Source organism: Antedon bifida, chromosome 8 (genome assembly GCF_963402885.1).
Source record: "Antedon bifida chromosome 8, ecAntBifi1.1, whole genome shotgun sequence".
Taxonomy (NCBI): Eukaryota; Metazoa; Echinodermata; class Crinoidea; order Comatulida; family Antedonidae; genus Antedon; species Antedon bifida.
In genome coordinates this window covers 2,512,683-2,526,157 of record NC_136233.1, presented here as the reverse complement: position 1 = coordinate 2,526,157, position 13,475 = coordinate 2,512,683, and the positions used below count along the sequence as shown (strand labels likewise).

Here is a 13,475-nt window from a genome sequence, read left to right as displayed (position 1 = left end):
TCTAAAGTACTTGTGTTGTGTCTCTAGTGAGAACCAAACTCAAGGGCCCCAGAGCATGAGCAGCCTCAATACAACTACCCAGCATTGGAGGGCTTTTAGGAGTGCTAAACCAGGGGCCTTTTCTCCCTGCCTTACGCCACTAGATGATGCATGAAGATTTTGGTTACTTGATGATTATGATAGACAAAATTGATGATATTATATTGATGACAAATGCAAACGCACACAAGATGATAAACAATAATAATAGTGTTAATTTATCAAGATACAGAGTAAAGAAAGCCTAATATTTACCTGTGTGGTTTTTTTCATTCGTTGAGATGGTCCTGGATACTGGTTGGAGTAAATATCAGTCAAAAAAAGAGAATTTATCAATGTACTTTTGCCAAGACCAGATTCACCTACAAAAAAAAGGAGATAAAAAAATGTTTAGCTTAAAATTCCATTAATTAACATTTAATTATCAAATATAGCCCATTAAAACAAATGTTATTACAAATGTACTGCAGTGTAATATATTACTACAATTTTTAATATTGTTGTGTAGGTTTTGACATGAGTGTTATTTTTGTTTGGAGAAGTTGGGCGGGAACACTTTATCTCTTTCAACCACACTCAACCTAATTCAACACATCACCCATCCAAGAATCACCCCTAGGTACCAGAAAGTATTACTTTATTTTTTTCACAGCCACCCATAACTTATTGACACCCATCCCTAGACTTCTTCAACTACCTACAATACAGTAGATCCATGTGCGTACTGTACCACTAACAAGGTGTGGTCATCAATGCTTTACTGTTCAGAAATAAAGTAGTAATTTATGACCATACTAACAAACAGGGATTTCCTACACAAGATATAAAGGTATGCAACAACAATGCATACTACAAAAAAACACTTTAACTCGCACGTTCGTTTTTTTATTACGTTTGATCCTTGAATGACAAAGTTCAACTTTTATTTTATATGAAATACTTTTCTTTATAATGAACACAATAGAGACAACACTTCAAAGGAGTCAAATCAAAGGATACAATACTGAGGTAGCACAATTAAATCACAATATTACTAGGGTACAATCAATACATTTTGAGAGTAACTTCTCACCCCTGATTACATGATCAAACACAAGGCTAGGCCGGAGCAGCAGGACCCCTGACACATGAGGCCTAACAGGCATTCTAGCCCAGTCAAGTAGAAGTAATACACCATCAGGTTTGTGTTATTCCCTCTGTGTAACTCTAACAGAATACACATGGCTAGATTTGTCGCAACAAAGCTTACGATTACCCTCGAGCGAAAGACACCTAATTTTCTAGTACAGAAAATATTATCAACAAAAGATAAAATTTATTTATAGAGCATCAACTTTATTCTTCTTTTAATCTTTTAATTGATAATCTTCTTTTATATATTATTATTGCACAAATTATGAGACATTATAGTCAGGTTGAAATGAAAAATCTTATATTTTAAAAATCTGGACATCTTGGTAGACCAGTTCTTTGTAAGGAATGGTCAAGGTATATATAATAAAGAAAGATTTTTGTATTTTTTCAAATGTTCTCTTTTTAGGAACAGTATCTTTCTCTGTAAAGCTCTGTCTGCACTATCAAACTTTATGTGACAAACAAATGTGATGTGCCAATGGACATGATGATGTCATATCACTACCATATTTGGGCATATGACTACCATATTTGGCCACATCACACTTTTATCGTCAAACTAGTTCGATAATGTATACAGAGCTTTAGTGTTTGATTGAAAATGCATTTGAAATACTTTTTATAAGCAACACTGTTCAATCCACTTCAAAGGTAAGTAGTGATTGAGTTTCTGAAGAACGTCAATAAAAATTTATAAACAATTCCAAAAATGATTAACAATAAAATGATTAACAATAACAATAAAGTGATTATTCTTGAAGCTATAATAAAATTTAATGAGAATCAAACCAAGCATTTTAGTACGAACAATATGAATGGTCAAATAGACACAATTACTAGGAAATGAACCAATTGAAAAGTTGCATAGTTTTGAAGTGAGTCAATCAAAGGAGATTGGTGTCATGACCTTCTTGTGAAAATAAAACCACAAAGCAGAATCAATAGCAAGAATTCCACAACAAGTAGAAAGAAAATGTACAACTCCAGTTTCTTATCAATTAAAATAAACTATGAATATAGCTAGTTCTACTTTCAATATTATTATCAATGTATTAACTGATTACTTTAGACTCATATCTATAATAGATCTTCAAAAAATCTTTTTATCCGGATTTATATTAATTATAATATTAGTATCTGTATATAAATCTTTACATTAAATGTTGCACACACACATATTTAATCACTGGTTTAACATAAAGAATTATATACAAATATAGATGTTTTTAATTTTCTTTTAAACGCCATACACAAACGTATTTAATTAGACCAGTTGGGAAAAAAACAACTGTGCGTTGCATGCACCCTTTTACATAAAAGTTAGTTTCTGGGGAAGTATAAGGTGTGTCAATAAAATTACTGATAGAGAAATACTGTGAAATATATCAGTAAAGATCAGCAGTTTAACATTTAGCCTATTGAAAGCTGATCTACTGCAGGAAATACGTGACTACCTCAGGAAAAACAAGTCTGTACGTTATACGTCCATTCTATAGCACTCTTTATTATATTTCATTTTTAATACAAAATTATGTACAGCACTGACTACAGTATCACATTATTATCCTTCTTTGCCTTAAGCTCTGTTCACACTATCAAACTTTATATGACAAAAAAATGTGATGTGCACATATATGGACATGATGATGTCATATACTGTAACTACCATACAGTATTTAAATCATACTGTCAGATTATAGAAACAGTGCTCATATTCGGAACATGATCTCATAATCGCGTCGAGCATAGCTCATTGGCGAATTTTTTTTTTTATGTTGAATGAAAAAATGTCTCTGACGGGATTCCAACCATATTTTGTAACATCATACCTACCTTTTTTGTCAAACTACAGTAGTTTGATAGTGTGGACAGAGCCTTATGTAGAAAATTAACTGATAATTGAAATACTGTATAACTACATCATTTCACTCTCTAACATGATCAATATACGGCTGTAGTATTTAAATATAAAACTTACTGTGTGTCTTTGTATAACCACCATACTTCAAAACAGTTTTTGCTCTGTCTATACTATCAAATTAGTTGACAAAAAAAGTGTGATGTGCCCAAATATGGTAGTGATATGCTCAAATATGGTAGTGATATGACATCATCATGTACAATGGGCACGTCACATTTTTTTATAGTGTAGATAGAGATTTACAATAAGTAATTATTTAAATGTCATGTAAACATTATGTATGTACATGTTAAATTTGATTAAATCTAAGGTAAACAGTTTGCATGAAGGAGTACTGCACATAGCATAGTGACTAATGGTGATGAGTCACAACATAAGGGTACACCTTGAATACAGTTCTACAGCACCAAATCTAGTATGCAAATAGGAGTTATTATAAAAAGAAATAAGCTCTGTCTACATTATCAAACTAAGTCGACAAAAAAATGGTGATGTACCCAAATATAGTAGTGATATGCTTTAATATGATATAGTGATATGACTTCATCATGTCTATGGGCACATCATATTTTTTTTCACATAAAGTTTGATAGTGTAGACAGAGCTTTAGAAAAACTTGGAAAAACCAAGCATGCAATTTACAGTAGTTTTATACAGTTTTGTGGTTTTGACTTGAGACTTGTCCCTTAAAGTATAGTGTTTAATATGGTATATAATAAATGTCTAATAAATAACTCAATTTCTCAATAAAGATTCCATTTGCAACTTAATACAACTTAGCTTCCAAATCCATCCAGGTTTATTTTCCTTATAAGATCTATTGTAACTGTACACTTTAAATACCTCCATGATTTGATTAAAGGAGTGTATACATTAGTTTTATACTATGTTAGTTATAACACTAACATTTTGTAGTCAGAAATGAATAATATTAATATATTGAGAGTGAGAATAGGCTAAAGTCCACAGTAAGTAAAATAAGTCCACAGTAAGTAAAATAAGTCCACAGTAAGTAAAATAAGTCCACAGTAAGTAATTAATATAGCACATTGGCTGGTAGTACTTTAACTACACATACAAATAACTCAAGTGCTGCACATAATCCTGGTAAACAGCAAATAAAAATACAAACAATATATTAGCACAAACACAACAAAATAAATAAGCGAAAAAGTTATGTAGGCTGTTTTAAGCTGGATCACCAAAACTTTACAAATGTACGCCTTACACAATTCTTTCAACTTACAGTATAGTTCTGTAACTCATTTGATTGGCCACAAAGGAAACGCAATAACAACATATTTTTTATTTTCAAATTGATGATTAAAAAGAATGTAGTTTTTTCTTGGTAATTCACCATGTTACAATGTGATAAATTATAATACTGTTCAAACATTTCGTATTATTATTTAATTATCAAATTTTGAATGGAAAGAGTCCTTGGCCTTAATCATTATAATATCCTGACACCCACAAGTTGTATTCATACCATACAAACTAGGATTTAGATCAAGGTTAGCAGCAACAACCACAATGCATTCCTATATAGTGACTGGGACCCACCACAAAAAAAAATCATTTTAAATCTTTTTCTTCTTTCTTATGACAAAAAGTGCTAACTGAACTATACTATCAGTACTACTGTAGCCCCTATATATAAAGCTCCGTCTACACTATCAAACTTTATGTGACACAAAAATGTGATGTGCTCATATATGGACATGATGATGTCATATCACTACCATATTTAAGCATATCACTACCATATTTGGGCATATCACTACCATATTTGGGCATATCACTACTATATTTGGACACATCACACTTCTTTTGTCATTGAACTAGTTTGATAGTGTAGACCGACAGCTTAATAGAGGACAATTAGTTGGGTCCCAAGGTGTCCAATTAATAGGAGTTCTACTGGAGTTTTGGTTTTTTCTAAACTCAGGGGTTAACTGTTAACTATTACGACAACAGTAAGTTTGAATTTGAATGTATTATTACACATTTAATACTTTATTAAAATACAGTACAGGCAGATAAAATCTGTTACCACCAAACATTTTGATTGGCTTCTTGCCTTAAAATCTCTGAAAATATTTGGTGACTAATGCGCAAAAAAAAACACACAGTAGCCTGTCAGTGACTAAACTCTTTAAGTTCATATTTGACCTGTAACAAGAACATCAATTAATTAAAATATTATCAATGGTTGATTGTTCAATTCCATGCCATATATACTTCTAAAAATCCCTTAGGCGTAGTAATAATATAGAGCAAACATAGCTAACTGTACTTGCATAATAAATGCATTCTTTGTAGGCCTTTATCTGAATTCCAATGAAACAAGAAGTACTTCACAAAGTCCAGAATAAGAGCTTTCAATTATATGCTTTGTAAAGGTCAGAGGTCATAGGTCACACTGAGGTGAATGCTTTTTTTTTTCACAATATTTAAAATAAGATTATTACTTAATGCCATGAAAGAGGGAAAAGAGAATGGGGAAGGGAAAGAAATTGGGGAGGAGAAAGAGAACAGGAGGGGGAAAGAAAATTGGGAGAAGAAAGGAAATGGGTCAGGAAAAGAAAATGGGGAAGAGAAAGGAGAGAAAAAGAAAATTAGGAGGGAAAAGAAAATTGGGAGGGAAAAGAAAATGGGGAGGGGAAAAATAGGGCGGGGGAAAAATGGGGAGGAGAATGAAAATGGGGAGGAAAAAGAAAATGGGGAGGAGAAAGAAAATGGGGAGGAGAAAGAAAATGGGGAGAGGAAAGAAAATGGGGAGGGGAAAGAAAATGAGGAGGGAAAAGAAAATGGGGAGGAGAAAGAAAATGGAGAGGAGAAAGAAAATGGAAAGGAGAATGAAAATGCGGAGGGGACAGAAAATTGGGAGGAGACAGAAAATTGGGAGGGGAAAGAAATGGGGAGGGGAAAGAAATGGGGAGGAGAAAGAAAATGAGGAGGAGAAAGAAAATGAGGAGGGGAAAGAAATTGGGAGGGGAAATGCGAGATGAGAAGAGAGGATATGTACAGTAACCTACCATAAATAGGCCTACACTGTAGTAGTAGAATAGATAAAATAGACAATAAATACTGTTTGATTTATTATTATAAGTCAGTGAGTATAAACATGTGTAAAGCTTTATTTAGATGAAAGACAAGATAACAAACTACTCAAAGCAATACACAGAGTATCTTTATGTTAGAATACTAATAATAAAAGCTTGTTCATTAACCGTCTCCTCATATCAATACAATCTACAAGATTTCAAGATTTTATTCATCCTCGGTAAAGAAATTGTCTAACTGTCATAGTAGCAATGAAGAACGCTAAACTCTGTCTACACTATCAAACTTGTGATAACAAAAATGTGATGTGTCCATATACGGACATGATGATGTCATATTTACGCATATCACTACCATATTTGGGCACGTCACACTGTTTTTGTCAAACTAGTTTGATAGTGTAGACAGAGCTTAAAGTGATGTATGTTGTGATGTACAAATATGGTACTGAATTGCTATCATTTAACTATCAAACCAGGTATTGTTGAAAGTCCTGTACAACGAGGATACTGGATACCTTTTTTCCTCATTATGGAATCACTTATGTTCAATATTTCAATCATCACACTATAAATAGATTTAATTATAGTGTCGTGAAAGTATGTTATAAATTGCAGATTATATAAACCGCTTAAATAATAAATTACAGTCAACGATTCAATAAAATTGAGCATGAATGTACACGGTTATGAGATTGATTATTACAGTAGGTTTTTGTAACTATTAATTACTGTACAATATCACAGGCAAATTCTGTGATACAGCATCACACATTTATCACATGTGATGTCTGTATCATAGGCAATAAGCCTATACCTTAAAATAATACAGGCGCCACAGGTATGACACATTATTACAGAATTTGGTATTTTAAAGGTATTTTATTTTTCAAACTGAGATATTAGCCTCTAAAACTATTTATTAAAAAATTAAAAATTCCTACGGTACTACTGTATAAGAATAATTTAGCAGTAGTCAAACTAGCCACGATCAATATGTTTAATGCACATCGTAACTCAACCAGATTACCACGTTCGGTTTCTGCAATACAATTCGTCAATTCTTGATGAAAAACTACTCATGCGTACCAAATTGAAGATTTCATTCATTAAAGAAAAATCAATTGTCTAACTGCAAAACGTCTGTAGCACATGGCTTTGTCTAAGTGTTATCGGTTTAAGATACTGCGTATGGGAAAGCGATACTTCTACTAGCTACGAAAAAATATTGGAGACAATGTTATTGATTTACTGATTAAATTTGTGTGTCAATGAGTTTAATGTTTCATTTAAAACGGTTATGAACTATTAAAAACAAAAATGAAACACTATTTTGATAATTTATTCTGTAGAATTCTAAAAAAAAAAAAAATAATATTTCTAAAGAAATAAACTATAAAACAGAACTGTCCTTGGTATAATTTTATACTATTGTCAAGAAAATAACTTTTAAAAAGACATACAGCAGTATCGCATTGTAAACAAAAATAATAAATTAAAATTTATAAATCGCCGGTATCCACCCCCTTCCCCCATGTGGAGCTCATGGCGCTTTGTGCATTAACGAACGTACAATAATAAACTAACATTATTTTACCAAAAATGAAACTAAAAAATTGTTTTGTTTTCCACTGATACTGACACCATTATTTTAAAAACTAATTAAAATCATGTACTGTACTGTCATTCAAAACTATGGACATTTGTAAAGGTTAATATTCCATGTTAAAATAAGCTAGCTGAGTACCGTTTCTAACTAAAACGTAAAAATCAGCTTTACAGATATTGTACAGGGTTAGCATGTTTGATATTTAAAGTTATCAACTTATTGAATTAAAATGACAAAAATGGGGGCGGTGGCAGGAAAAGGAAGACTTTAGCTATCTGGGAAATGATTTATATATTTTTCTGGGCTACATTCCAAACAACTTTACTACGTGTATAAATGTAGAAAAATAATCCCAACCCAACTACTGTACACTACTGTAAAGCTCTGTCTACCTATCAAACTAGTTTGACAAAATATGAAGTAGTGATATATGGTAGTGATATGCCCAAATATGGTAGTGATATGACAACATCATGTCCATACTGTAGATGGGCACATCACTTTTTTTGTTGTCACCAAGTTTTATAGTGCAGACAAGGCTTAAAGGTCTGTCTACACTATCAAACTAGTTTGACAAAAAAGTGTGATGTGTCCAAATATGGTAGTGATATGCCCAAATATATGTCCATATATTGTATGGGCACATCACATTTTTTTGTCACATAAAGTTTGATAGTGTACACAGTTCAGATTCCCAATATAAAAACATTTGAAAGTAAAGCAATTTTTTGGTTGATGTTTCATAATTCACTTTCCAGTAAAAAGTCATCGACATCCCGCCAAGAACGAGAATGGTGAATATTATACTTTATTTTATCACTTTCCTTCTACAGTAATCTATAAATATAAATTGAAAGACGAATTATTCAACTGAGGTGTTATAACAGCCAATAAGAGGTGACCTTTGATTTCCTCCTGTCTCATAGCAGCAGTCTGACCTTTGACCTACAAGTTGAAAGTATATTTTGTGAAAGTATCTCTCTTGAGGAAAAACTACATTAAAATGTAGAATGTTTAAAGCCAAATAAGGTAACAGAGAAATGTCAAAATTCTACTTTGAAAAAAGTAGTTTAAATGTTAAACGTGCATTTACTGTATACAATGTAGGCCTACTATTCTTAAATCTTATACTATTTAGGGACAAGGTACTTTTTAAAGCCTTTTATAAAATTCCTTAGCCCTAGGCTTCTATTATACAATACAGTATAAAATGAGTTAAATTTCATTTATTGTGTTGATTGTTCACTTTAATTATCGATTTCAATGGGTAGGAATTCTCATGGGGCATGATGGGGGTTTTGGGCGATTATTTGATAGGGTGGGTGCTTATTGACCCAGAGGTTATTTGATTATCTTAGAATTTAAGGACCCTATTTAAATTAAATTGATATTTCTTTCGACTTCGGCTTTCCTTGTTTTCTTGTTTAATGTATTTGCTTGTAAATTGTTTGTATTCATATTGTCTTGTAATCTTATATTGAAACCGAAAAAATCAAATCAAATCAAACATCAGAAAAAGTTTGTCAAAATAAAACCTAAACAATTCAATTAATACTGTAGTGTATATTCTCAGTTTTTATACAGATAACATCACTGGTTATATGTTTAATTCAAAATGAAGTGCAAGATTGTTGGGCATTTAAAAAATAAACTATACATAATGTTATTGTTAGGCAACAAAATGTCAGTAATTTTAACGCAGCCTTCAATTTGTACTGATAACATCATCAAATGAGTAATAAAACCTGGGTAAGCTAAGCTAGCTACGAATACTACTAACTAGGCTTTCTGTAAAGTTCTGGTTCATTAATAAACCATCAAGTCCTGAAGCATTTTATGCCCTTTAAAGGCAGTAATATGATGTCATCCCTACTCTAGGCCTGAAGTTGATCAAGATCTAGAAAATAAGCTAGATGCTCTCTGGGTCATACCAAGAATGCAGTTCTATTATTAATGACATCAAACGACATCGATAAAAACAAAAATATGTCTTATTTATCTTATTAAAAACCATGAACATTATATCAATAAATTTAACTAGGCTGTACTGTAGGACTACTCTCACAAAAATACCAGTTATAAGAAATGGCAACAAAAATGATTTTGTGGATTAAAGATCTGTCTACACTATCACCCTAGTTTGAAAAAAAAAGTGTGAATAATGTGCCCAAATAATGATAGTGATATGCCTAAATATGGTAGTTATACTGTATGACATCACTATGTCCATGGGCACATCACATTTTTTTGTCACATAACATTTGATCAGGGAGTTGTAAAATAATTATTATTATTTTACAACTCCCTTGTTTGATAGTGTAGACAGAGCTTAAGAATTTTCACAAGCTGCAGTATCTCCCAAACAGTAGACATGGTGATGACTATTTGTGATGAGGTTTCCGGCTGGGACACCGAAAACAATAACTGAATTGCACTGGGTATCACAAAAGCAGATGTTCGTCGAACTTTACAATTAATAACACAAGATTTAAAGGCTCGTAAAACATATTGTTACACTTGTGTGCCACCCACCTTCCTGTTAATACCATAGTAGTAAAAAGTAGTATAGAAGGACCTATAATATTTCTGCTGCAAATACTGTAAGTATACCCCTCTGGTAAAAATCTCAGTACAGTTTACCAAAAATAAATACTCAATCCTAAAATATTTTTGGTTGTCTATGCATGCAAGGGCAATGTTAAGAACTTTAGCCTTCAAGTTCTTAACTAAACCTAAAGGTGTGGCTTCTAATCTATTATTTAGTAACATCAAGTGCTGTACAGTATAGTAGCCTACTTCACTGTACAGTACTACAAAACAGTGGAGATTGATTCATTGAAAATGACATTTATGACTAAAAATAATTTGTACAGTGCAGATACTCATATGTGGTCTTTGGTTTGGAGTTACTCTAAATAAATGTTGAAATATTATATCTTAATAAGTTTTTTTCTTTTCTTAATCTTAGCTTAATTTCGCCAGTGTAGCATAGCAAAAAGCTATACAAAACAACCTTATTGCTACACATTTCTACAATTGTGTAGCAAAAAATACAATACAAAACTATGTTTCTCGACTAAAAAATCAGTTTGATTAGCAATATTGCCAAACAAAATTTTAAAATGAAATTTCCCTAACTTAGCCATATTTAGAATTCAGATAAGGTTCCTACAAACCTGATATTTGACAAAACAGGTTTCCTTTCGTGGGCAGTTTTAATGAACTTCATTTGCATACAGGAAGTAAAGGTCAAACTACCTACCACAGAGTTTTGTACGCATTATAATTGCCACAATGAGTAGTAAACATGGAAACAAGATAGACATTGATAAGGATGGTGGTCTTGTCTTGATGTTTGTGGTCTGTGGTTGACAAAAACCTAACCATTTAAGATAAACTATGACCTCAAATATGTGGCAACTTTATGTGTGGAAATGACATTCATTAACGCCATTTAAAGAGATAATTTGCGTTTCTCACTCTTCTACCAAACTATTGCCTCACTTCTCCACCAATTTATTCCCGTTCCTCCACCAACTTATTCCCCATTTCTCCACCAACTTTACTTTACTTCGCACATGAGATCCCTATTAAAGCTTGGTTCCCACTAGTACGCAACGCAAGGAAGAGTAACGCAACGCAAAGTGATTTGACCAATCTCAAGCGATGGATTATTTGAAGTCGCGTGTGATTGGTCAACTCGATTTTGTTGCATTGCGTCCTAGTGGGAACCAAGTTTAAGGGGACACTTTCTTATGAAACAAACTCTCTTATATTTAGAAACAAGATTATTAAAATGGTAAATCTTTTAAATTAAGTATGTTACTTACCTACTACCATCAGTGTATATTCAAATCCCCTTTTCACTGATCTCCTGTAAACCTGATTAGGAAGATTAGCAAATCCCACATATCCCTCCATGTCTTTAGGTTTATTCTATAGAAAAAACACACATAAAAAATATTCAATAAACAAAATATTGTTTGTATATTAGCAATTTGTTCATTCTTTCATTCGTTTTTTTCATTCATACATTTTTTCAATCATTCAGGTGTATTTCCTGACTTTAATAACTTTAAGCCTCTGGTCCCTAGAATTTTTAGTAGATCTTCAGGCAGTGGAACACAAGTCTTTGGGGACATCCCTACACTTTCTTATGAAACAAACAAGGAGGAGCAATGGATGTTTTATAACACTTTGGTCAACCATTTTAACTTCAGAGCTGAGCAGGGCCGTAGCCACCAGTACGGTTGGTAAAGTTTCAAGCTGACCAACTCAGTGGCTTGAACAGAGATTGTTCTTTATTCTTGTGAAAACTGCACCACTTTATTTCTCGTGGCTACATCACTGCAGGACACTTTTTAGGCCTGAAGTACAGTATGGATTTTACTGAAATCACTAATTAATACTGTAGGACACTAAGGTGGTTGGGAAGAGAAAATTAATTGACCAATTTAATCAAATTTTTATGTAAAAATTATTATTATCAATCATGAATATATTTTTATTTATTTTTTTGTATTATTATACAGCTTTAACTTAATATTACCTTTAATATGTATATATGTCTGTTTAAAATATAAATATGGAAAAGAAACATTCATTCTAATAAACAAGGGGCGTGCCCATTGTATCTAACCCACTAAAACCCATTAAATTGTTCCCTAGGATACTTACCGCTAAAGATGATATTCCAATATGATGGTCACCAGACGATTTGGTTGAAGAAGCAGGCATGATTGCAAAATATAGTTCAGAAGAAAAGGTGAAAAATTAAACAAAAATGAAAATTAGCTTATTACGTAATATAATGTAGAATTAAACTTCTGGTTAGTGTCACATCTAGTAAGAAATTGTCTCCTTCAGAAATGAATAATTTATTATCACAAGTTTTAACAACAAAGAAAACTTTATGTTAAATTGTTCTGGCAAAACTTTGTATTATTTCTCTGAGCTTTTCCTTTGCAAAAAGAATTTATGAATTCCAAAAAAACCAATAACCTCTTATGACGTGCTGACCACAGTGTATATAATCCAATATGAGCAGGAAGTCGAATATATCCCGTTTGTTAAAGTGGTATTCTACTGGCGTGCGTGTGGAGGAGGTATATCACACAAAAAGGCATTGAAAGGGCGAGGCCGCCAGGCTGGCGGCGCTCTACGACCGGCAACCAAACTCACTACATACATGTGTGCATGATGCTAGCTAGGCTAAAACTACTTACCAACAAAAACAGTCAACAAAAATGACCCAATTTACTTATATTATTAGCCGAACGGTCCGCCTAATTAAATTTTAATAACAGTGACAGAACAAAAGTATTCGTTATGGTTAACTCTTGTCAGTTGCACTCGTCAAGGCTAAGCTAGGCAGGCGGTAACTCATCGGCCTGTAAAAGTACATACCATGGCCCTACCACCACCTCTACTCTTTAGACCGGCAGCAAGCTAGGCTAGCACTCGTCGGAGATCATGATCACCACACAAAGTTTAGTCGAATAATGCATCACATTGTAATTAAAAGTTTACTGTTCTAATAACAAATGCATAATTTATCATTTATCTTTCAGAAAATAAACCTGATATTGTTATCAAATTTTAATTTAAAACAATTATCTTACCCATTTCTATGTTTACGGTGTATTTCCTAATAAAATATCCTGTGGTACACACACTGCACCCTCCGCGAAAAGTCTGGTGGTGGCAT

The 13,475-nt window shown here is 32.6% G+C and overlaps 1 protein-coding gene across 3 annotated transcripts in view; it reads right to left on the bottom strand.

Annotated features, from left to right (window-relative positions):
• LOC144849632 (septin-7-like) overlaps window positions 1-13,400 on the bottom strand; it is a 34,579-nt gene extending 21,179 nt beyond the window's left edge. The window contains exons 1-3 of one of the 3 annotated variants that reach the window (XM_078706608.1): window positions 13,390-13,400; window positions 11,599-11,691; window positions 295-401 (exon numbers count right to left, since the gene is read on the bottom strand). In XM_078706608.1, coding sequence (XP_078562734.1) covers window positions 295-401; window positions 11,599-11,691; window positions 13,390-13,393 — 204 coding nt within the window. In that variant the 5' untranslated portion in view covers window positions 13,394-13,400. Of the gene's footprint in view, window positions 1-294; window positions 402-11,598; window positions 11,705-12,445; window positions 12,975-13,389 lie in introns of those variants that run through there. The other 2 variants (XM_078706607.1, XM_078706606.1) reach the window with 2 other exon arrangements.
• Between the last annotated feature and the right edge of the window lie 75 nt (window positions 13,401-13,475).